This window comes from Amphiura filiformis, chromosome 7 (genome assembly GCF_039555335.1).
Source record: "Amphiura filiformis chromosome 7, Afil_fr2py, whole genome shotgun sequence".
NCBI lineage: Eukaryota > Metazoa > Echinodermata > Ophiuroidea > Amphilepidida > Amphiuridae > Amphiura > Amphiura filiformis.
The window spans coordinates 17,114,039-17,141,325 of record NC_092634.1 but is presented as its reverse complement, the minus strand read 5'-3'; the positions used below and the strand labels follow the sequence as shown (position 1 = coordinate 17,141,325).

The 27,287-nt window shown below is 35.7% G+C and overlaps 1 protein-coding gene across 1 annotated transcript; it reads right to left on the bottom strand.

Annotated features, from left to right (window-relative positions):
* Positions 1-307: 307 nt before the first annotated feature.
* On the bottom strand, positions 308-27,083 carry LOC140156814 (NADP-dependent malic enzyme-like). Its single transcript, XM_072179799.1, has 12 exons — positions 26,631-27,083; positions 24,789-24,947; positions 21,517-21,717; positions 20,526-20,687; positions 16,843-16,946; positions 14,924-15,033; positions 13,062-13,159; positions 12,344-12,457; positions 7,646-7,757; positions 6,159-6,301; positions 3,397-3,570; positions 308-2,812 (listed from the first exon to the last, which is right to left on the bottom strand). The coding sequence occupies exons 1-12, from the start codon at positions 26,811-26,813 to the stop codon at positions 2,573-2,575; spliced, it is 1,800 nt and encodes a 599-aa protein (XP_072035900.1). The 5' UTR covers positions 26,814-27,083; the 3' UTR covers positions 308-2,572.
* Between the last annotated feature and the right edge of the window lie 204 nt (positions 27,084-27,287).

Below are 27,287 nucleotides of genomic sequence, written 5' to 3'. Positions count from 1 at the left end.
GTATCATTTCATGGCCGATCGACCCTCCCTCAATGCTACAAACATAATCTTGAAATGTTGAAAACTACTTAAGCGCTTCAGACTCCGAGTATTGTATGCGTACAATATTGTATGTACAATATATGTACGTTATTTAATCTATTGCCATTCTATTTCCAGTAATGTTTAAGTTCTAACGAATGTTTGATGACGAAAAATCGATAATATGTTACATACAATATCTAGCAGAAATATATTATCGATTTTACGTCATCAAACATTCGTTAGAACTTAAACATTACTGGAAATAGAATGGCAATAGATTAAACAACGTAGATATGTTGCATACAATATTGTACGTACATAATAAAAAGTCTGAATACTGCTTTAGATAGAGTTCTTCAGATCACTATGTTGGATTTGGCATTGTCAGATTCGATTCATGCTCACTAACCTAATCCTGCAGGCTTATACACATGCGTAGTTCTACTCTCAACTTGAGACGAGGCAGACCAGACAATGCTAGAGTAAAATAGTCTCAAGATAAAGCAATTATTTCTCATATGCAGCAGTTGATACAGCAAGGAGTGGGTTTGCATGCATATTGTGGGGGTGCGTATGTGAGTAGTGTGCCTAAAAAGGATTGTTGGATCCATCTCGGGGATGCGCCACTGCAAGCTTTGTATCTGCGTCAGACCTATTCATCAATAAATGCAGCACATGAATAACTGCATAGCTACAAGCTGTATCAAAATGATTGGTACCCACCAGTTTTCATTGATAATGGATAAGACTGACACAACAATATTCAAAATAACATCCGAATAATTTGAAGATTAATTGTAAAACAAGTCATAAACTAAACATTCTGGACTTATCAAGAGTATCCAATGTTGTATTTGGAAGAGGCAGGCTGTTCAATAAATATCAAAATTGATGGGTACTAATAATTTTGATACACCCTGTATGATGTGCATCACTATAATATAATATAATATAATATAATACAAGTTGTGCGTTATTGATTGTTTGTGTGTTACAGATCAAGTATATACATCACATAACAGTTGGTTTTTTTTCAACTACTGAAAAAAAATCAACATTGACCATGATTTGAACTATCTTTTAACCTCACAAACGAAGTAATCATTTTATATCACCACTTTTTACCAGGTGTGACTATCCTTAAAACCATTTGATTTGTTATTCTATAAAATGTACATAAAAACAGAAGCAGGAACTCTATTGGTAGAAAAATAAATGCTTGGAGCTAAGTAAACATGTATCACATTCTAAGTAATAAATATGTGGCAAGATTACATGATTTCAGTGAGCTATATAATGTACACAGAAATAATTAAACGGTACTTTTGAATGCTGTTTGAGAGAAAATGGGCACCTTCAAATGCACATCCACTAAGGCAATAGAAACAAATTACTTCAATCTTTCAATTGACCATCAATACTTGGTCAATCCTTATTATTTATGAAATCAATTAATTTACTATTGTTAATCCTGATAAAATAGTAATTTATACCTGAAGTGATATTGGCCAATATAAATTTAGCATTAATTCTGATTAATTAGTTGAAAGTTCATTAATAACAAGCATCAAAGCAGCATCGACGGTCGATCCAAAGATCGAACAAATTTGTTTCTGGTGCCTAAGGATGGCACGATATGGAATTGCAATGCTAAATGCTATTGACTTTTTCGGAGGGTTTCTCACTAAGAATTTTAGTTACGGCAGCAAAGCTTTTACAAAGAGCAAAAATCAGATTTTGCAAAATACACAGGTAACAATATTATTGCTATCATCAGCATGCTTTGGTTCTTGTTATTAGGTGATAACGCCAAAAATTGGACTATTTGAAATACTGGAATATAACAGGAAAAAGTCTTATTTAGTTGGACCAAATACATTTTTATTTTTACTTCTATTATCCTCACAACCTGTGATTGGTCAAAAAAAGATCACGTCACATGAGAGCTCATTATTCTGCAATGTGTCAAGTGTAATACATTCTACACATACATTATGCTTGGTTACGTGTACAATATTGCCACGATATGCACTGTCACTTGCGCTGTGGATGCACATATGCACTCCACCTTGAAGTAAACAACTTTTAAAAAATATTTAGGGGGGAGGGGACAAAAAGTGATGTTTTCACTTTAAATTGCACTATTTTGTGGTAATAGAATAGAAATAGAGGGTGTTGCATAACAGAAAGTCTCAACCATAAGTTTTAAGTTTATAATATTATTGAGCCTTAACTGAAAAAAATAAATTAAAATTAAGGAGGAAACAAGCTTAGGATTTGCATGATTTCTCTCTACAAATGGGCTATCCCATCTGAAAATATATGCCCTCTATGAAAGACATGATCTTAATCATCCACCCTGAGGGAGTGTAAATTTCAAATGGGGTACCTGACTGGGTGACTCCATTTGATTCTACACCCCCTGTATGGGAAATTAAGGTTGTGTATTCCATAGGGGGTGTATGGATTTCAACTTGAATATTGCCCAATGGAACAAACGCCATTCCCAATGCGATGACCAATTATTTATAGAACTCCGGCTCCATACCTATTGTGATGGCCAATCATAGAACTCGGGCTCATAATTCAGATAATCATAATGATACATATGACGCCGAATAAAAGCTTCCATGTCCGGTGGTTTTGGGTACAGGGAAGTTAAGTTCTTCTCGTATGCATATTCTGCAGTGCGTATGGCTATTTTGATGGATACTTCACGGACATCTTTGAGTGGTGGGTAAACACGTCCTTCAGCCAGATCTTTATCAGTGACAAGCTCGGCACATGCCTGTAAAGAATTAACATAATGATAAAAAATATTATTGAATGTGATCACTCATAAGTGATGTTTCTTCATCAAAGTATTTACATGGTGATGTAAAAACATTTGGCAAAATGGTTCGAATTATGTGACACTTATCAAAAGTAGGTTTTTTAATATTTCAGTATATTTTATTAAAATTGTCAACTTTTTTGCCTTTTCTTTTTTCTGTCTTTTACAGCTACCTGGTACAACTTAAACAATGACTAGGGGCCTACTGTTACTGAGGCACAGTTTGTTAAATGTTAGAGAAACTCACTTACTCACCCAAGTCTCAAATGTGTATTTGTGACACAATCTGGTCCATGGGCCAAAGGATGCATTTTTGAAAATTACTACCTTATACTAACATTAGACTAAAAACATGTAAGGTCTAGCATACTTGGTTCTAAGTTATGAAGTTTTGTGATGTCTAGTTTCTTATGTATTTTATTGGGTTTTTTTGCCTTTATCTCAATTTCCAGTTTGCTGCCTTTGGCCCGCCGTGCCCCCATGGACCAGATCATGTCACATTTGTTCATCAAAGATCCGTAATTAAATTATAATATTACCTTAGAAGCTTCCAGGAACATATTATAACTAACATGCCTGACACCAAACAAGGTCACACCCAGTCCTATGCCTGGAAACACATAGGCATTGTTACCCTGGCCTGGTATTAGGGTCTTGCCGCCTGGAGTTGTGACAGGATCAAATGGACTTCCACTGGCAAATACTGCTCGATACTGAAAAAAAAATAATGAAAATAGTTTGTTTTTGGTTACTCGTATTGCTATAAACTGATATAACCGGGATATAACCTGTGAAGTTTCTTACATATTGCACACAGGTAACAGCAATGGTACAAAAGTCTATGCACAAAAAAACAGATAAACATTACCCTTATTGGTTAGGGAACAACCCAAAAGTTCGATGAAGCCCTATAAACGAAAGTCCTTTCGTTAGAAGGCTAACCCCCTCCCCCCTCCCCTCTAACGTAAGTGACAAATATCGAAAATTCCAACACGTATATTATAGGATACAGGGACCGTCGCTATGGTGTATGGGGATGTGGAGGGGTGTGACAAAGCTAGGATATTGATCACGTTTATGCATTCTATTTTAAAATATTTTTCTTCATTATCTTTTTGGCACGGAAAAAATAGGACTTGCTGGATTTTAAAATAAAAAAGAATGTGGTATCAAACACAAAACGTTTTTGACATCATTCGCCAAAGATTAGAAAAGGTTGCCAGAAAACGTTTAAATGTCGGGTTATATAAGGGGTAAAAAATGTTTTCATATTAAACATTTTAAAACATTTTTTGATAACCTCCTGCAAATATTCTAACATAATGTTCTTAACAAAATATTTTACAATAACATTTTGGAAACATTGTAGAAATAGTTTTGTAGTTTTCATACATAACGTTTTCATGACCTTTATATACTAGTAACCAGGGGGTGAGAATGCTCAAGTCAGGTTAAATGTCAGGACCTAGGTCACAATTTGAGAAGAGATGATATACCACTACTGCCATTTGTGGAAGTAAAAAGCCACGCCTTGTGATAGGAAGATATTAATATCACTATGCCTCATCAGTTACTTGGTATAACTGATTTACTGTAGAATAGTTCTAGTACCATAAAATGTATTAAATATATTTTATCATATTGATAAATGTGACCAAATGCCGGGAAATAAACTGACCTTTTGTATTGACAAAAGATTTTAATCACTTCAAAGTACGGCCTCTCCTTTTGTGCACGCCATATTTCAAAAAGGCTTATTCAGTTCGTAGAGATGATATACCACTTGTGTGAATCGTCATCTATTTCAGTCGCAATTCCCAGATATCGAAGTTCCCTGATATAACCCGACATTTTAATGTTATTAAAACGTTTTTACCAAAACCAAAACCCCAAAATATAACATGTTTAAAACGTGTAAAAACGTCTTGTGTTTGCTGGGACAGCTGCTTTAAAAATGACGCTGCCGGTTGCGAGTACTGCACTCCATATTGATTTGAAATAATTTTGAAGAAACTAGTGTAAAATGTCAATATCGTACTTCGGAAAAAAAATTTGGAAAATGATTTATTAATTCCTTAAAAAAAGATCAAGTTTGACCGATGTTTTAACTATTTTTTTACAAACGTAATCGGACTTTCTGACCCCCTCCCCACTAACGAAAGGACTTTCGTTTATAGGGCTTTTGGGTTGTTCCCTTAATATGCCTGCTTCTCCCATTGGCCAATTGATATTGGGTCCAGGATTTAAATCCTTTGTGCGCAAATACAGTTTAATTCGCTCGTCGATTGAAACATAAAATTATCTCGCGACTGATATTGCCTTCCGTAGTGAAGTCATGTGATAGTTTCGCGGCCAGGCCCTCAGCGCAAGATTGGCGCTAAGAGCTCATTCCTCGTCAGTCTAGCATTCAGAGTGAACGTAACAATTTTTTCTGAATGACTGACAAGATGTCCAAAAATTGGTGTGAGGCGTTTCTTTATTTCAGTGTCTAGAGATAATGCAAACTACCATATTGCTTTTGCTTTGTTTTTTAAAATTTATACTTGTGTGATTTATGTGAATTATGGAAAATAACATTATTTTGTATCTTAGTGGCCAGTGCGATGTCAGTGTTGTGGTTTTCATAAACAAAAACAAACATGATAAAAACAGGGCCGAGAGCAACAGCCAAAAATTGAATAATTATTTGCATCTTTAGTTAAGCTTGAGCATTACAAAAGTTTGCGCACTCAGCGCTTAATTTCAGGCATGAAAACTGGTATTCAAATAAAAACACTAAAAATCATGGGGTTTTTTTTTATACCATTTTCAGTGAATCTGATTCAGAAATAGGCTGAAAAACACAAAAACAATAACAAAACACGCTGAAATCAGCTAAAACACTGAAAATGTTCATGTCTGTAATTTTGGCACTTTTATCACTATTTGCCCTCCATGAGTGACACACAAACATGGCAGAGTCTGTACTCTTTGGTTCTACCTCATTGAGAGGTACACTATTTACCCTCCATGAGTGACAAGTAAACATGACAGAGTTGGTACTCTTTGGTTCTACCTCATTGGGAGGTACACTATTTGCCCTCCATGAGTGACATGCAAACATGGCAGAGTTGGTACTCTCTGGCTCTACCTCATTGAGAGGTACACTATTTGCCCTCCATGAGTGACATGCAAACATGGCAGAGTTGGTACTCTCTGGCTCTACCTCATTGAGAGGTACACTATTTGCCCTCCATGAGTGACATGCAAACATGGCAGAGTTGGTACTCTCTGTTTCTACCTCGTTGGATTACTAGCTTACATCTGTATATTTGTATGCCTGTTCAGCAGTGCACTCAGCTTTACTAGTGGGGTTACTCAATGCAAAGATGATAGGTTTCGCATTGAAGGATGCCATGTCTCGCAAGATTTCTTCAGTGAATACGCCAGCTATCGCAGCAGCACCTAGAAGAGAAGCACACACGATAGAAATGACCGTAAAATTATTTTGGTGTGTGAAAAAAAACCCATAAATTATATTCAGAGGTGAACAATTAAGGTTGGAGTGCATCATAAGATGGCCCAGTGGAGATTTGCCTGGATTATTAAGGGATCTGGAATGAGCGTTTTGAGCGTTTCGACAGTATTTTTTATGGAACATGAGAGCACCTCAGGCGTGTCGAATTGCATTCTGAATACGAAGCATGTCTTTCTGATATCAAATAATTTTCATTTTTGAAAATCACGATATAATACAAATTTTATGACAAATTATAAAAATTTGATATTTTTCAAATTTTTGATATATAACAGTCCTTGAAGTAAATTTTATAAATCTAATGATATATTCTTAAAGTGTATGTAGCTGGGAGGAAAAGCTGACGATCAATTGAAAATTTTGACCTTTCATATTGAAGATATGGATTTTTTTCCCAAAAAGACCTAATTTGTTTTGGTGTTTGGGGAAAAAATCCATATCTTCAATACAAAAGGTCAAAATTTTCAATTGATCATCGGCTTTTCATCCCACCTACATACACGCTTAAGTATAAATCATCAGATTTATAAAGTTTACTTCAAGTACTGTTAAATATCAAAAATATCAATTTTAATGATTTGCCATAAAATGTGTATTACATTGCGAATTTCAAAAAATCAAAATTATTTGATATCAGAATGACATTCTTCGTATACAGAATGCAATTCAATATGTCTGATGTGCTCTAATGTCCCACAATAAATACTGTCCAAACGTTCATACCCCTTCCCTTAACTTGGCAATAAATTATATTAGGCCTTAATATATTCAAATTTGTGCACTTTCCATGGTACTGTTATGGCACTACTGTTAGGGCACACATGGTGGTGCCCCTCCACCATGAATAGGGATGAAGGACATTACCAACTATCTCACATAATATGATGAGTTTCTGAAACAGGGATCTAAAAAATCCCTTGGAGAAAACCCCAACTGGTAACTCCAAGATCAATGCTGGAACTACTACTAGCAGTCACTACCCAATGGGTAGTACCCATCAAGTGTTGATAAAGACAACAGGTGTTGTTGAAACATACAAGTTTTGTTGAAGTTAAAATAGGCTATGTGAAATTCTTTTATCTTTTCCACTGCATTTTTGGGCCACTTTTTTGCTGCTTCCAATTTTTTGCGTTCTGATGACTAAATAAGAAAGGAAAAATCTCTCAAAAACCTAGAAACGCTGTGAATTTTATAAACTACATGCCCATCTTCTGAGACAAACCTTTGGGTAGAATCACATAAATTCAACAAAGCTAATATAATGTACCAACCTATGAGAGCTGTTGGTTTCAATGCCTTCACAATCTGACCTATATCAGCGATGTGTTCATGGTCATGAGCAAAGTGAGCCTTGTGTTCAGTTATTCCACCCGATGCTCTATTCTGTAATTTCAATTATACATAATATGAAATGAATTAATAGACATCTATAGCATGTATTTTGCATATGGAAGATATAGAGAAGCTGATAAATAATAACTTACTAATAGAGGCCCTGCATGAAATTATCGATTGGCTCCAAACAAAGGCTTTGAGCCGGTGTCCTTCACCGTAGTTATGGCGGAGTGCAGTCCATTCAATCAAATGTTGTCATCAACCTATCGTAGTGCAGGGTTATGTGTGTGAGACGAACTGTCACGGTAGATTGCAATCATGCTTTTGTTGAGAGAGCGCACCACCATTAAATGCGCCATTGAAATACACAGGGAAAGACGCACTTTTGGAACGCGCTCAGCAGTTCAAAAACGTAACTCAGCTATCAAATTTGGTATCAAATTAAAGCTAATCATGTATAGAATATTATTCTTTAAACAGAATACATTGGTGACCATCTACTTTTTTTGCTATTTTGCCGCAAAGAAAAAGTGTGCAAATTTAACCTTAAAAATCACTCAATTTTCAAACCGGACATTGTCCAAATTCGCGCCAAAACTACATCTCTGAAATAAAACATTGGGAATTTTTCTCATATTTTGTCATGTAGACACTTGCGAACCAAATGAGCTGAAAATGGGCAAATTTTGACTATACGCTTTGAAAATAAAGCCGAACAAGCTCAAATAAGCGGTGGACTATTTTAACCGAATTTCACTGGTACATAAATCGTGGAGTGATTTGGTGGTGCGCCCTCTTATAAACGTCAATAGTTATCAAAATCCACTTTTTTACTTTTTAAGGTAAACTAGAGACAGTTTCTAGTCATTTTGCAAGATTTCATCCCTCTGCGACATTCCGTTCGGAAGAAATGGTGTTCCAAAAATCAGCTCGGAGTCACCAAAAGACCCAAATTTCAACATGTTCATCAACACACAGAGTTTTGCAGATGCTGGACAGAAAATTGAATGTTTGATGCCAAAAGATACTTTCTAATTTCAATTTTTTAGTTGTGAAAAGTACAAAATGTGTATATTCATGTTTTGAATATCTTCAATATAGGCCTATTTACATAATTATGTCAAAGTACCCCCCTCTCTTTCCCTGTCTTCAAAACAAGGCCTACTGATATTGGCAATTGAAGCAAAAATCCAATTTTTTATGCGTTATTCTGATCTGGTATAAATCTACAGCAAAAACACTCACGAAAGTGATTTTTCATGCTTTTCTTAACGTCACAGACTTGTATTTTTTGGATGAATTAAAAAAATATATTCCTAAAATTAATCACAAAAGTCATCTAAAGCGTTTGCGAATGAAATAAAATGATTTATTAAAACTTCCGCCCTTTTTCTAGGCGCTTTTTGTACAGAAGCGCGTACACCCCCAACACACATTGAAAGCCTGTTATAAGAGAGCGCACCACCATTAAATGCGCCATTGAAATACACAGGGAAAGACGCACTTTTGGAACGCGCTCAGCAGTTCAAAAACGTAACTCAGCTATCAAATTTGGTATCAAATTAAAGCTAATCATGTATAGAATATTATTCTTTTAACAGAATATATTGGTGACCATCTACTTTTTTTGCTATTTTGCCGCAAAAAAAAAAGTGTGCAAATTTAACCTTAAAAATCACTCAATTTTGAAACCGACATTGTCCAAATTCGCGCCAAAACTACATCTCTGAAATAAAACATTGGGAATTTTTCTCATATTTTGTCATGTAGACACTTGCCGGAACCAAATGGGCTGAAAATGGGCAAATTTTGACTATACGCTTTGAAAATAAAGCGAACAAGCTCAAATAAGCGGTGGACTATTTTAACCGAATTTCACTGGTACATAAATCGTGGAGTGCCTTGGTGGTGCGCCCTCTTATAAACGCCAATAGTTATCAAAATCCAATTTTTACTTTTTAAGGTAAACTAGAGACAGTTTCTAGTCATTTTGCAAGATTTCATCCCTCTGCGACATTCCGTTCGGAAGAAATGGTGTTCCAAAAATCAGCTCGGAGTCACCAAAAGACCCAAATTTCAACATGTTCATCAACACACAGAGTTTTGCAGATGCTGGACAGAAAATTGAATGTTTGATGCCAAAAGATACTTTCTAATTTCAATTTTTTAGTTGTGAAAAGTACAAAATGTGTATATTCATGTTTTGAATATCTTCAATATAGGCCTATTTACATAATTATGTCAAAGTACCCCCCCCCCTCTCTTTCCCTGTCTTCAAAACAAGGCCTACTGATATTGGCAATTGAAGCAAAAATCCAATTTTTTATGCGTTATTCTGATCTGGTATAAATCTACAGCAAAAACACTCACGAAAGTGATTTTTCATTCTTTTCTTAACGTCACAGACTTGTATTTTTTGGATGAATTAAAAAAAATATTCCTAAAATTAATCACAAAAGTCATCTAAAGTGTTTTCGAATGAACCAACATGATTTATTAAAACTTCCGCCTTTTTTCTAGGCGCTTTTTGTACAGAAGCGCGTACACCCCAACACACATTGAAAGCCTGTTATAAGAGAGCGCACCACCATTAAATGCGCCATTGAAATACACAGGGAAAGACGCACTTTTGGAACGCGCTCAGCAGTTCAAAAACGTAACTCAGCTATCAAATTTGGTATCAAATTAAAGCTAATCATGTATAGAATATTATTCTTTAAACAGAATACATTGGTGACCATCTACTTTTTTTGCTATTTTGCCGCAAAGAAAAAGTGTGCAAATTTAACCTTAAAAAATCACTCAATTTTCGAAACCGGACATTGTCCAAATTCGCGCCAAAACTACATCTCTGAAATAAAACATTGGGAATTTTTCTCATATTTTGTCATGTAGACACTTGCCGGAACCAAATGAGCTGAAAATGGGCAAATTTTGACTATACGTTTTGAAAATAAAGCCGAACAAGCTCAAATAAGCGGTGGACTATTTTAACCGAATTTCACTGGTACATAAATCGTGGAGTGATTTGGTGGTGCGCCCTCTTATAAACGTCAATAGTTATCAAAATCCAATTTTTTACTTTTTAAGGTAAACTAGAGACAGTTTCTAGTCATTTTGCAAGATTTCATCCCTCTGCGACATTCCGTTCGGAAGAAATGGTGTTCCAAAAATCAGCTCGGAGTCACCAAAAGACCCAAATTTCAACATGTTCATCAACACACAGAGTTTTGCAGATGCTGGACAGAAAATTGAATGTTTGATGCCAAAAGATACTTTCTAATTTCAATTTTTTAGTTGTGAAAAGTACAAAATGTGTATATTCATGTTTTGAATATCTTCAATATAGGCCTATTTACATAATTATGTCAAAGTACCCCCCCCCCTCTCTTTCCCTGTCTTCAAAACAAGGCCTACTGATATTGGCAATTGAAGCAAAAATCCAATTTTTTATGCGTTATTCTGATCTGGTATAAATCTACAGCAAAAACACTCACGAAAGTGATTTTTCATGCTTTTCTTAACGTCACAGACTTGTATTTTTTGGATGAATTAAAAAAATATATTCCTAAAATTAATCACAAAAGTCATCTAAAGCGTTTGCGAATGAAATAAAATGATTTATTAAAACTTCCGCCCTTTTTCTAGGCGCTTTTTGTACAGAAGCGCGTACACCCCCAACACACATTGAAAGCCTGTTATAAGAGAGCGCACCACCATTAAATGCGCCATTGAAATACACAGGGAAAGACGCACTTTTGGAACGCGCTCAGCAGTTCAAAAACGTAACTCAGCTATCAAATTTGGTATCAAATTAAAGCTAATCATGTATAGAATATTATTCTTTAAACAGAATACATTGGTGACCATCTACTTTTTTTGCTATTTTGCCGCAAAAAAAAAGTGTGCAAATTTACCCTTAAAAAATCACTCAATTTTCTAAACCGGACATTGTCCAAATTCGCGCCAAAACTACATCTCTGAAATAAAACATTGGGAATTTTTCTCATATTTTGTCATGTAGACACTTGCCGGAACCAAATGAGCTGAAAATGGGCAAATTTTGACTATACGTTTTGAAAATAAAGCCGGAACAAGCTCAAATAAGCGGTGGACTATTTTAACCGAATTTCACTGGTACATAAATCGTGGAGTGATTTGGTGGTGCGCCCTCTTGAATGCATTTGAGTAGTCCGCCATATTTACGGGATGATACATCACATGCAAGGCCTCTATATACACAAGACTATACTACTATAAGCTTTACAATAAGTCCCCTGAAATCCACCGTCTCCATCCTTTTCATGGCTTCTTCTAGAGACAGTCCTTCTAAAGTTCTTGAACCATACCAATAGATACTTATGAATAACAATATTATAGTTTGTTCGGCTTATTATAAGGCGGAAAAAATAAGACCCATAACACTGTGTATTGATATAGATTGGCTTACATGCTGTTGGGCGCAATGCTTACGCTATATGTGCGTTGCGTAATGCGTGACTAGCGCACGCTTATGTGAATTTACGCGAGCGTGAGCTGGGACTTAATTAACGCACACAGTAACAAAAGACAAATAATTTCCGCCTTAAATAAACCAAACAAATTTTAATACATAGGCCTATAGGCCTACTAACCTTGACAATAAGTCCCCTAGAATCCACCATCCACATCCTCTTCCTAGCTTCTTCTATGGACAGTCCTTCTTCAACCATTGCTGCTACTATCAGATTGGCAATGCCTAGAGAGGCCTGGAAATAACAAGAGAAGGAATTTGAATCTTTAAAATTATTTTGTAAATCTATATATCTAAAGTTTGCTCCTCCTTGTCTGCATCTGCAGTATCATCACATCATTCCGTCCTTCTTGTTGTTGATATTTTATCTTCATCATTATTGACATCATCATCATCACGATCATCATTATTTTCTCTATCAATATCATCAGCATCATTGTTTGCCAATGTCAATATCACCATGATCATCATCAACATCATCATCGTCATCATCATCATCAACATCATCACCATCATGCACCATTTCATTATGGGATAACTACTATAATCAATGAGTTCCTGACCATGCACATGCAAACATAATTGTCGTGACAATCTGCAGATAACAAAATTCTCCATACAATCATATCAGTTTTATTAATTTTAATGAAACAAGTGGGGACTTTACAAAAAAACATGATAAAATATCACTTGTAGTAATCAAGTCATTCTGGTCATGGTTTGTTATTCCAAAGGGTTGAGTTTCCAAAGGTTCATTACTCCGAAAATTCAATATTCCAAAGGGTCAATACTCTGAAGGTTTGTTATTCTGAATAATGACACAACTTCTTCAATCTTACCTCCCCAGCCCCTTGAAAGACAAATGTATTGTCTTTGAGTTTTGTGCCTGTTATTCTGAGACTGGCTAGCACTCCAGCTACAGCCACTGATGCTGTCCCTGTATCCATGGAAACAAAACAAACATAAAGATGGATTTTAACACATGTTCCCTGATTGAGCCAAAAAGAACTCAAACTAAATTACTTTAGGTGCCAGAAACCAGGGACGTGCCCAGAAACCGGGCCCCGGGGAGCTGAAGTCTGAACGAAAAATGTTTCAGGTTTAACATCGGGGCGCCAGCGCCGCAGCCGCACTTGTGCGACAGGGGGTGCCTGAGGGGGATGTGCTCCTCAGAATTAGACATTTTTTGAGTGAAAGCCCCAGTGGAGCATTTGGTGCAACATCTTTACACATTTATTGGTTATTTTCGGAGTATTATATTTTAACCGATTTCCAACTGAGCCGCGAATTTTAGTTTTATATGAACACACATGATCAATAACTCGCAATCAAAGCCTAAATGAAGTCATTTGGTGCAACATTTTTACATTATTATTGGTTATTTTGGAGCATAGGCCTATTATATGCATCTATTTATAGGAATATTTTCCATTCAGCTCCATTCTCGGGAAATTTGACCGACAAAGTGGCTATAAAATGTGTTCAAATTTCCTTCAAAATTTGTGAAATAGGCCTATGGATCCACTTTGGGGGCACTTTTTTCTCCCCTTCTGATTTTAGGGGGTAATATGCCCCCTGCCCCCACTGGCTATGCCACTCACTCCCTCTCTTCCTTCTCCTTCTCTCTCTCTCTCTCTCTCCCTCTTTTTTTTTTTTAAGACCGGGGCTGCAGCCCCAAAGCCCGCCAGGCACGCGCCTGAGAAACATATTTGTTCCATCTTTTGATCGAACGTCAATGCTGCTTCGAGGCTTGTTATTAGTGAACTATCAACTAATTAATAAGAATTAATGCTAAATTTATATTGGACAAAAACAGGCACAAAGTACTATTTATCACAATTAATAATAGTAAATTAATTGATTTCATAAATAATAAGGATCGACCAAGCATTGATGGTCGATAGAAAGATCAAACTAATTGTTTCTATTGCCTTAAGCGCTCCACAGACTCCGAGTATTAGACGTACAATATTGTATGCAACATATCTACGTTATTTAATCTATTGCCATTCTATTTCCAGTAATGTTTAAGTTCTAACGAATGTTTGATGACGAAAAATCGATAATATGTTACATGTAATATCTAGTAGAAATATATTATCGATTTTACGTCATCAAACATTCGTTAGAACTTAAACATTACTGGAAATAGAATGGTAATAGATTAAACAACGTAGATATGTTGCATACAATATTTTACGTACAATAAAAAGTCTGAATACTGCTTTAGACATCTTGACTATGTTTGAAATAGCATCTAGTTAAATTGGCAATGTTTGTTTCACCATTATCTAGCTGTATCAAACATGAGATCCAGAATTTAAAGCGCTCCACAGACTCCAGTATTATGCGTACAATATTGTATGCAACATATCTCGTTATTTAATCTATTGCCATTCTATTTCCAGTAATGTTTAAGTTCTAACGAATGTTTGATGACGAAAAATCGATAATATGTTACATGTAATATCTAGTAGAAATATATTATCGATTTTACGTCATCAAACATTCGTTAGAACTTAAACATTACTGGAAATAGAATGGCAATAGATTAAACAACGTCGATATGTTGCATACAATATTGTACGTACAATAAAAAGTCTGAATACTGCTTTAGGCTTTAGCACTAATCTGACATGTCACAAATGTATTTTAACACAAGCAAGCCTTCTAATTATTCTATTCTCTAAATTCCTCTCACCTTGGATATCATCATTAAAGGTGCAGTACTCATGGCGATACTTTTCCAATAGCCTGAATGCATTGTTATTAGCAAAGTCTTCAAACTGGATCAGACAATTATAACTATATCTGCAATAACAATTACATGAAATCAAAAGTGAGATATGCTGCTTGAAATTCATTATTATGAACTGACACACTTGCATAATTAATCAAGTACAAATAATATCGCTAATTCTACAAAATCGGGTGCCAATCCACTGTAAAAATTGAAAAAATAAAAGTTGTTCAAAAATACCTGCTTTTTGTGTTTTTTAAGAGTAAATGTATCACTACTTTCATATGTAAAAGATTGCCAACACCACTTGCATATTTTTCTTTCAGGAGGTCATGATGTTTTTTAACATTAAAACTTAATGTAATGTGAGCTACGTTACCGGCTACAAAATGGGCTGGTTTTACTCAATCCAAGGTCATAAAAAGCAAACTAAAGATCACTTGAGTGAAATGTAAACCCGAATTCACCATTTCATAGAAGTTTTAAAGATGCGTAAATGAGTGTGTAACGTAGCTCACAGTAACGTAGTTCATGGGTTTTTAATGTTTTTGATGTGATTTGCGAACGTTAGAACGTTATGTCGGTTAATTCTAATATAAATGGGGTTCGACCACTGGTAGCTTTCACATATTATTAGGAAGTACATGTAATACAAGTGCATACTATAGAATTCTGGTAACGTAGCTCACCAATCTTAACATGGTCGGTCGAAATTTCAATGTTGACAACATTTCTATGCCAAAATGCTACAGCATCACGATTTTTACTGTGATTTTAAAACCTATGAGTGTTTCCTTTCAAAACCACAAATTACATTGATACCTCTGTTTTACTTCTTTCCAATAACGTGTGTTAAAAAGGGTAACGAGCTCACAGCGTTTTGGTGGAAAGTGCAATTTATTTTAGAATTACACAAAGACGTTTTAATCACTAAAAAATAATGTTGATAAACAATATGATGGTGCGTTATCTAATTAAAAAACAACAAATATGTAAAGAAATCGCATTTATTCAAAGAAAATATTCAGGGCTAGATGTGACACTTGAGCAGTGGAAACGCATTTTTAGCGATTTTTGAGCCTTTGCAAGGGTTAATCAGGCTGAAGAAAGCATTTAAAGTATGGAAAACTATATATGTCCGTGTAGATCTCGTTGAGTTCTACCAACAAAACAACACATTTGATGCCCTAAATGCTCGACAAAGTATTTGTGGACCAAAGAATGGAAAAAAGGCTATTGGCACCGGATTTTGTAGAATGAGCGATATGTGATGTGATCAAGCAAAATCAGCCGGAAGTCGAAAATATCGATTTTGAGATATAGCCAAACAAATGAAGTATTTCCTTTTCTTATGGTTTTGGAAACTCTTTAACTGCTCATATCTTTTGAACTGGTTGTCCAAATTCAATGGGGTTTTCTGCAAAATGTAGCATTTAATTTAATATTTGGTCAATGTTAAGATTAAAGGATTAACCTAGCCTGATAATTATGCAAAATTATTTTGGAAACATTTGGCTTATGTTTAGGTTATCAATCATCTACTTCAGACACATATTTGCCAAAAAATCAGGATGCATTATATTTGCAGCAAATGTACAGTTTTGTGTTTGTTTTATTTCCATGGATACAGGCAGGCCCGTACGCAGGATTTCATTTGGGGGGTGCTGATTTTGAAAAAGTGGATTTTTTCCAAGGGGAGGGGGGCAATTTTGTGAAAAGTGGACTTTCTTCCCAAAATGTGGACCTTTTTTGTCCAAAAAAGGGTAAAAACCCTGATTCGCACCCCGCACCCCCTGCGTACGGGCCTGGATACAGGGACAGCATCAGTGGCTGTAGCAGGAGTGCTAGCCAGTCTCAGAATATTTCATATTGAAACTTACCTGCTGACAACAGCCTTCATGAATTCATCAATAAGTTGATCATATTTCTCACTTCTATCTCTCTTTTGTCTTAGACCAATGTAAAGAGGGTCGTTCAACAATTTCTATGAAATATGATAACAAGAGTTTAAGACAATATACAAAACATTTGGCAAAAACAATTCACACTTGTTAATCAAGACAAACAAGTCTGTTGATTTAGTATCAGTAAACAAATGGCCTCCATTCATAAATGAAAATAATTAAAATGCTTTGTATGACAAATTAGATATCTACTGAAGATATTGGTATTGGCGATGTAGGTATCTACTGCTAATATATCTGTATTGCTGAAGTAGCTTGCTACTGCTGATAATAGTATTGATGAAGTATAGCTGTCTACTGCTGATATTGGTATTGATGAAATTGTTGTCTTCTGCTGATATTGGTATTGATGAAGTAGCTGTCTACTGCCGATATTGGTATTGATGAAGTAGCTGTCTACTGCTGATATTGGTATTGATGAAGTAGCTGTGTACTGCTGATATGGGTCTTGATGAAGTAGCTGTCTACTGCTGATATTGGTATTGATGAAGTAGCTGTCTACTGCTGATATTGGTATTGATGAAGTAGCTATCTACTACTGATATTGGTATTAATGAAGTAGCTGTCTACTGCTGATATTGGTATTGATGAAGTAGCTGTCTACTATTGATATTGGTACTGATATGGTACCTGTCTAATGCTGATATGTGACCCGGCATCACAAATGAGCCGTAAATTCCCTAAATTGTATTCTGAGTTACGGTATAAAATGTGTACAAAGGTCGTATTCATCGGTAACTTAAGCTGGGCCGACATCTGTCTCATTTTAATAGTCAAAAACTAATCAATATTCCTATTGTTGAAGTGGATAATAAGCTTCTACCTTAGATGGCTATAGAACCTTTAATAGCTCTGGTCTTTGTTTGCTTTTGCTAAATCCTGTTCAAGTGGTGGGTTACCAGGCATTGTATTTTGTTCAGGTATGCATAACCAACAATTAACAATGAGAGAACTTTCTTAAACCTCGTTGACTTGGGGATGATTTGAAATGACCGCCAATTATGACTGTTTGATATTTATTGCCAGCAATGTGGAAAAACAGACACATGTAAAAACGTAAAAAGCTATAATTTTGTTGAAGGAGCAAAGTTTAACAAACCATAACCCCGCTTCTGGATATCGATTGAAGTCAAATGATATACCATTTTTAAGTTTATGATGTTTATTTTTTAAACATGAAATAAAACAAAATTGACCGGGGGAGGAATTTACGGCTCATTCGCCGCGAACGGTCACATATTGGTATTGATAAACTAGCTATCTACTGCTGATATTGGTATTGATAAAAGTAGCGTTCTACTGCTAATGTTGGTTTTAATGAAGTAGTTGGTATGGATGAAGTAGCAATGTCTACTGCTGATATACTGGTAGGTTATTGATGAAGTAACTGTTTACTGCTGACATTGGTATTGATGACGTACCTGTCTACTGCTGATATCAGTATTGATGAAGTAGAAGCTGCTATCTGCTGCTGATATTCATATTGCTGAAGCTGCTATCTACTGCTGATATCAGTATTGATGAAGTAGCTATCTACTGCTGATATCAGTATTGATGAAGCTGCTATCTACTGCTGATATTCGTATTGATGAGGTAGCTATCTACTGCTGATATCAGTATTGATGAAGTAACTATCTACTGCTGATATCATTATTTAGGAAGCTGCTATCTGCTGCTGATATTCATATTGCTGAAGCTGCTATCTACTGCTGATATCAGTATTGATGAAGTAGCTATCTACTGCTGATATCAGTATTGATGAAGCTGCTATCTACTGCTGATATCCGTATTGATGAAGCAAGCGCAACTATCTACTGCTGATATCCATACTGATGAAGTAACTAACTACTGCTGATATCCGTATTGATGAAGCTGCTATCTACTGCTGATATCAGTATTGATGAAGTAACTAACTACTGCTGATATCCGTATTGATGAAGTAACTATAACTACTGCTGATATCAGTATTGATGAAGCTGCTATATACTGCTGATATCCATATTGATGAGGTTGAAGTATGTAATAAACTGTTGATTTTGGCATATTAAGAAGAACCCATTTTTCTGAAATATTTATTATGCATTTTTAATTCAAACATTTAAAATTGCTCATAAAATAAAATGGACCAAATTTTCTTGTTAATATCTTAACATAACTCACCACAGTGCAACAATAAGAAAACAATGAACTATAATGATATAAGACCTTTGATTGCATTACATGCAACACATGATATTATACCCGACCATACCTAACATATTCACTGTGCTGCTTGGCTGTCTGAGATATCTACTCACATATCATCATTACATTTATAGACATACATTACTGTTAGAAGAAATGTTTGTGTGAAATTAATTTTCACTTTATATGCTCTTCAAAGATTGCTTAAAATCAAATCACACTAACGGATTTATTGGCATGTATGTGATGTGAGTGAGCAAAATGAGTGATTTGGTGAGGAACATTAAATTTTTGTTTTTAGGGACCGATCGTTATTTACGGCAGGGCGTTTTGGAAAAAATATCGACAAAAATTTTCGCGTTCCCCCCTCGCGTCCGCTCAAAATTTTTGCGTTCCCCCTTGTTTTCCAAATTGTCTCCATTTTAAATTTAACAATCCCCCTCCTGGTTCAACTAAAATTTCAGGTTCCCCCAAAGACCCCAAAAATGTTTGTGTTCCCCCTAAATTTTCCCATTCCCCCCCTTTGTCATTAATAACGATCGCTCCCTTAAGTTCAATAAATATGCCATATTTAGAGCTTTATTTTGATGAAAGGTCCACCACAATTGGACTTACCATTCAAGAGATATGGTCATTTTAGTGTTGCTCATGCAATACAACATAAATGATGTTGTAAATTATTATTCAGTATAGGGGCCAGCTCCATGAAATTTCCACATCGTTGGACAGATGTTTCAAATAGATAAATCATAATTATCAAAATGTTTAGAAGAGTCTGGAGAATCTTTTCTGCCATGTTGCCAAATTTATAACCACACATTCTATTCCGTTTCCATGGTAATGGTCATGCTATTTAAGGACTATTGTTATTTTAGTTACCTCTCAATCAAAATAAGCGCCAAACGACTCACTTAGCATGATCACATCACATTAAAGAAAACTTGAAAATTGTTAGTGTGAAAATTTAATCACACAAAACTTGAAGTCTGTAGATCTATACATGTCGCACCTGTTATCAATGCCACATGGAAGTGACAGGAGAATCAGGAGAACAAGAAGATCAAAATACACAATGCAGCTTAAAGGAGCATTCACCATCACTGTGAGGCTTTAAAAAAAAGCTATGTCGCTAAAATCATAACATTCTGAGAAATATTTTGAAGAAAATTTACTTGACTCATACACGCATTGTTTAGATATAAAACAATTGATATTTGTACTTCAAAGGTGTAAATGAACCACAATAATTCAAAATTAAGTTTTAAAATAATGAAATCTTTTAAAATGCATTCCACATTCGTTTTTGAAACTACCAAGGGCTTTGAGACTGAAGGACAAAAATTATGTTAAAAGCATAATTAAAGAGATGCTGAAATCTAGTTTTTTCTTCTTATTCTACTATTTTAGACACACACCTCATTGTCAGTTCCTACATCCAACACTATGGGTAAACACTGCCATGGCTTTACTCCTCCAATTGCTGTATACAGGGCTAGTTTCCCGACTGGTATACCCATGCCGGCACACCCTTGGTCCCCAAGTCCCAATATGCGCTCACCATCAGTTACAACTATGGCCTGAAAATGAAAAATAATCACAGACAGAGTTGAGAAGCTTCTGTATTACTTCTGAGGACAACAACTGAACAACATACTGACACAGCAACAATCTTGTCAGTCAGACAGCAGATCACACTCTATGCATTACGAGGCCACAGTTTCTATGCTCTCAATTTCTCAACCCAGTCACCGCGCTGATTTTTTTCGAAGTTCGAAGTATAAAGGCCCCGGTAAAGACCCATCTTAATAGATATGGAGTAGTTATCTGTTGCATTAAAAGCCTCAAAAGTATGTTTGTAGTTTTTTCCTTATCTAATCATGCCAAAAAACTGGTATTCATAAAATATTTCTGGAAAATAATTGTGTTAATAAAATAAATAAAATAAACCGTGACCTGGACAACCTTCCCCTAGAAAATAACCATAGGTAAATTGCTCATAAAATATTAGGGTCTGTCAGTTAATAACAAAATCAGAAGTGTTGAACGGTTTTCATTAGGACAAAAATGGAAGTGAAAGTATATAAAATTACGACTAGATCGGCTTTTTACGCCATTTAAGGAATCTGCACCTGCATAAACAAATTTGGTCAAAAATATGCATTAGGTAAAATTCCAACTTTCAAGGACCTTGTGCAAATTTCCAGGACTTTCAAGGCCTTAAAAAGGTGTTTTCAAATTCAAGGACTTTCAAGGACTGCAGGAACCCTGACACAAACAAGTACTTTTGTAAGACCAATTCATTGCATTGGGATATTTATGGCTGCTTCGTTTTAATATAGCCTTCATCAAAATCAGTCTAGGCCTATAATGCTTGTAGACAAAGTTTTACGGTAATATTTTAATTACCTTGACATCATCTTGTGGCCATGCTGCAATGATATCAGAGATATGTCCCAAGTCATGTATGGTAATGAATAGACCTTGTGGTTTGCGATATATGAAGCTATATTTCTGACATGCCAGTCCTACAGTAGGTGTATAGATAAGTGGCATCATCTCCTCCAAGTTGTTGCATATCACACGATAGAATAGCTTCTCATTACGCTCCTGAAAGTGAAGTGAAATAGAAAATAATAACAATATCATATCATACGAACCATATCAAAGTTTTTCAACCCAGCTTAGGGAGGGGTAATTTTTTAGTTAATAGTTTTGTGGCATGGTACTATGTTGCCTGATACTCAAACTCTACAGGCAAAAACTGTACCCCATTTCTAAGGGTCAAATTTACTCAAAAAACATTAAATTGTGGTCTTTTAGGGTAATATTGTTCTAACCATGGCCCATTTCAAAGGATTTCTTGTAAAAATCTATCCCATTTTTGCTGTTTTTTGATGATTTTACAAAACATGGACCCATGTCTATAGTGATATTCTGAGAAAAAACCTACGCCCCTCCCTGTGTCTATGGATTTGTTGTGAAAAACATCCATTTTGGTGGTACATCCTTGTATACATCCTTATAGGCTTTTCACAACAAACACAAAATATTTTCAAAACATTTCAAATGTCACACAAATATTACCAGAAAAATAGTTCATATCCTTTTCAGACCCAACAATTTTAACATTGGAGAGGAAAATTTATGTTTTTGCTGAACCATGAAATGGTATCAGCCTACATTAGTGTATCTTACTTACTTACTCACTGACCAACCATTTGGTCTGAAATGGCCATATCTCAAAATGCCACAAAGGTATGACCCCCAAGTGGTGTCAAATTAAAGAGAAAAAAGTAAAGAATATAATCAAAATATTTCCCCACCCGGGGGTGGCACTCCACATGAGACCGGGGTCAATATTCATATGGGTCCTTTTAGTATCTCAAAATGCCAAGAAGGTAGTGGTGTCAAATGAAAGAGAAAAAGTAAAGAAAAAATAATTTTCCCACCGGGAGTAACAATCCTCATAGGACCTGGGTTAATATTCATATTTTGGGTCCTTTTCATATCTCGAAATGCCAAGATGATATGAGCCCACGAGTGGTGTCAAATGAAAGAGAAAGAAGTAAAGAATGTACTAAAATTATTTTTCCCACCGGGGGTGACACTCCTGATAAGACCTGGGTAAATATTCATATTTTGGGTTCTTTTCATATCTCGAAATGCCAAGATAGTATAACCCCCTGAGTGATGTCAAATGAAAAATAAAAAAGTAAATAATGCATTAAAATTATATTCCCCATGGGAGACACTCCTGATAAGACCCGGGGATAAGACCCGGGTCAATATAAATGTTTTAGGGCCTTCTCATATCTTGAAATGCCAAGAAGGTATGACCCCAGAGTGGTGTCAAATGAAAGAGAACTAAGTAAAGAATACAATAAAAATAATTTCAAGGGAAACTCATCATACGACTCAGGTCAATATTCGTATTTTGGATTTTTTTCATATCAGATATCCCAAGAATGTATCACCCTCGGGTGAAAGTGGGTATACCACAATATAATACCATAAGCCCCATGGTTCAGCTGTGGTGCGGTAACCGCTCTAGTTATATTTGCTTTGTTTGAGTTTGAAAATAATGTCTTAAAAAGGTGCAAATATTGGTGTTTCCCTTACCTTAATAAAGCATCAGTTCAGTTATTCAATATGAAATATAACAAAGTCAAGTGCTCCTGATATATCAATACAATATATTGATATCAGATGCCGCTTATTATAATAAAAAAATTCTGTGTCAATTAGTTTATTTAGGGTTGACCTGCATGCATTGTGCTTCAGGCAGGATGGAATGATATTTATTAATCAAAATATATTTGCCACGTCTGTAATAAGGGTCTTCTGGGGAGTTCACTTGGGATATTATTTGGTATGCATGCTCGTCCCATAAAACATTGAAAAAGGGTAGAATTTTAACCTGCTGACGGTCAGCGACATCTTTAGGTAAAAGGGTACTTTTTGAGGGTAACTTTTGACGTTTATGGTTGTAAATTCAACCGTCCTACGTTAAGGGCCACTTATTCACAGAGTGTTCATCATCTGATCTGGACATGGTTCTGGAGATGGTACTCTAGTACACAAGTAATAAACCGAACATAAAACAGTTCCAGTGTTAAGTTGTCATTATACCATTTAGGGGTCCGTTTTAGTGACTTATGCCATTTAGGGGGTAAAATTTCAAACATCTAAATACGCCAATAAGGGGTGAAATTTGCTACCCCTGATTATGCCATTTAAGGTCAAAGTTTGAGATGCTGTGACAAAATGGGTACCACAATAGTATGCGAGTGAACCCCACAGGCTTAATATATTTATTGAATGAATACCCAGCAAACACAAAAAACGTTTTTAAAACGTTTTAAATAAGTTATATTTTGGGTTTTGGTTTAGGTAAAAACGTTTTAATAACATTAAAATGTCGGGTTATATAAAGGTCATGAAATCGTTTTAAAACGTTTTGTATGAAAACACACTACAGCAATAGTTTTAAAATACTTTCGAAATGTCATTGTAAACTATTTTTGCAAACATTTTTGTCCAAATATTTTGTCAACACTTAAATAACATGTTAAAATATTTGCATACAGCAAACACAGAAATGTTCTTAAAATGTTTTTTACAAAACGTTTTAATAACATTTAAATGTCGGGTTATATAAAGGTCATGAAAACATTTTAAAAAAACGTTATTGTAAATATTTTGGGCAAACATTTTTGCAAAATATTTTTAACCCCAAAATAACATTCTGTTTAGAATGATTTGTACCAAGTTTTCAAAAATGTTTTTGGAATGTTATTAAAACGTTTTCATACCCTTTATATAACCCAACATTTAAATGTTTTCTGTAAAACATTTGTGTTTGCTGTGCAGTAAATTACCAACAAATGTTATTTAATGTTATGAAAACGTTTTATACCATTAATGTACCCTTTATATAACCTGACATTTAACCGTTTTCTGACAACATTTTATAACCTTTTGCGAATGATGTCGAAAACGTTTTGTGTTTGCTTGGTATTCCATTTCAACATGGGGGTGTAGGCAAATGGTCTCATTTTGGCCCCCTTCCCAATTTGCTACCCAATCTTTAGCCCCCACAAAAAAAACCAAACAGGGGGTACAACCACTGCCCCAACAACCCCCCCCCAAGTGACACACACACACATATTTTACCATACCACTAGATCCATCAGCTGCACATATCTGTCCAAATCTGAAGCTTGCCCCCGAATGTTGCGAAGTACTTTCTGTTCCTGTAATTCAGGTGTGCTTACAACCGGGGGAACCAATCCATGTATGCCAAGGGCTTGTCGCTCTCGTAAACTAAATGCTGAACCCTGAAATAAACATCAGTTTTTTTTATTTGAGAGATCACAAAAGAATTATATTTTTAAAGCAAAAAATTAATGACAAAATTTTCCACATTTTACATCATCCTCACTATAGGCCTATCTTACGAGCAATATGATATCCATAAATCCTATATGAAAACCAATCTATATAATCATGAACTCATTAATATTATTTTTATATATAACTAAGTTGCACTGATTTGCCTCTGCAGTGCGTGAAATAGTGATAAGGCCGAGTAAAAAAAAATACATGTTTCTCGTCCACGCCCTCCTCCTTTTTTGAAGATTTTTCAAATTTCTTTTTATTTTGTAAACTTTCAGTTATAACTTGTTGAAAAAGATGTTTCAGAAGTTGAAACTTATTTTATGGCTTTGTAAATGCATAATACATCATTTAAGAAGAGTTTTGTGATCACTATAGGGGCCTACCTCTCAAAACAATAAAATAAAAAGGGCCTCCTCCTTTTTCTCAGATATCAATCTGTATGTCGAATACCCAAAATATGGTGCAAAATATAGGTATTTAGTGTCATTTTCCAATAAAAAATAGAAAATAAAAAGCCCCTCCTCCTTATTTTTAAAAACCCGGACGAGAAACATATTTTTATTTTTATTTGGCCTAACAACAACATAACACAATGGCTCCAGATTTGAAATAATAAAAATTAATTGACCCCCCCTGTTCAGGGCCATTGAGCACTCTGATACATATCAAATTTACTTCCAAATCCAGAAACACCACCATTGGCCTATCGGCTAGTCATGTGCAGTAGAGCCTACCCGTAGTGGGAAGGGGGGGGGGGGGTACAAGCTGTTTTTCTGCTATTTTCCTATGGAATTTTCTAAATTTTGCCCCTATGGCGCTCCAGTTGCACCCATAGGAGCAGTGGCGTAGCGTCATAGGGGCACATGCCCCCCCTCAATCGATTGCAAAATTTAGAAAATCCCATAGGAAAAAATTCTCGCTATTCGCAATAAGGGCGCCGCCAGCGGTTTGCGATGTAATCGTGATGTATCATGGGAAAATCGTTGATCAGTAAAAGGTTGTCATATAACGGTATTACACGCAAATCGAATATAACGGTATTACGAAAAATCGATAATTGTGCACATTTCAAATCACATTATTAAGTATTATTGAGTATCGATTCGCGTGTAACACCTTTATTTTGACAAACTAAAAAATATTGTCACGTGTTCCTATGTAATAGCATGGTAATATTAAGTATTTGCGGACTTGATGTCGACCTTTTCCCATGATACATCACGATTACATTGCAAACCGCTGGCGGCGCCCTTATTGCGAATAGCGAGAATTGCTGAAAAACAGCCTGTGCCCGCCCCCCCCCCAATCATGGTCGGTGCCTCCCCAATATGATGACCCACGCTACGCGCATAGGAGCCAGGGAAATTGACTTCCCACCCCGAATTGTCAGGGGTGAAGATGGGAATGCTAAATAGTAAATTATCATTAAAATTACTAAAAATGGGACGAAAAATTGACAAATGCCCGAAAATTTGGATTTGCCCCTCACAATAGGCTGACTAGGCCTACGCTACTGGCTATGTGTCACCTGGAATGGACCCAAATGACATTATCAGGAATTATCATTATAATTATTATGATTCAATATATTATATTTATTAGAGGTATCTGAGGTACCATACCTTATTCGTTCTAGGATTCCAAAGTGCTTGATGTCCAGGTACAAGAGCTTTTGGCAGGCTTGTAAAATCAGGGTTACATGAAGATGGATCAGAGGCGCCAGATGAGCAACACCTGATTAGCGAAATGACCGGGTCAGCTTGAGAAGCCCTAGCCGCTATCTGTCTCATCCCCCGTTGTAGCATTTTGCGTGACAGTATCCCTTCAATGTGCGACGAGTTGATGGAAAATTTATAATTTTCAGATCGAAATGCAGCAGTTGATCACCAGAATTATTGACCAAAAATCTCTATTGTTGAGTGCAATCCCGTGCTCTGAATGCTCACAAAACAAAAATCGTTTCATGAAACCATCAAATTGTATAAATCCTGCATATCAAATCTTGGCGTGTGCAATGCATTTAATACCACTACCAGTCTCAGCTCAGCTGATACACGAAGCCGATTTCAATGCACATGCGTTGGGGATATGTTGATATTGTAATGTGGAAGAAATCAGGTTAATAAATGGCAAAGTTCATTGCATAGCGTTAACATAATTTACTTGTCTTGGTGGCACGCTGCGTTCGAATGCATGCTTTTCGCACGTAACACAGATCAATTTTCAGCCAAGTCCAAGGCCGGCCAGGGTAGCCTACCAGTTGATCTAAATAAACCATC

Excerpts from the sequence above, each read along its gene's own strand:
- LOC140156814 (XM_072179799.1), bottom strand. The coding sequence starts at position 26,813 with ATGCTACAACGGGGGATGAGACAGATAGCGGCTAGGGCTTCTCAAGCT. Across the intron at positions 20,688-21,516 it reads GGCCACAAGATGATGTCAAG|GCCATAGTTGTAACTGATGG; the intron begins GTAATTAAAATA and ends TTTCATTTTCAG. Across the intron at positions 3,571-6,158 it reads AGGCATACAAATATACAGAT|TATCGAGCAGTATTTGCCAG; the intron begins GTAAGCTAGTAA and ends TTTTTTTTTCAG.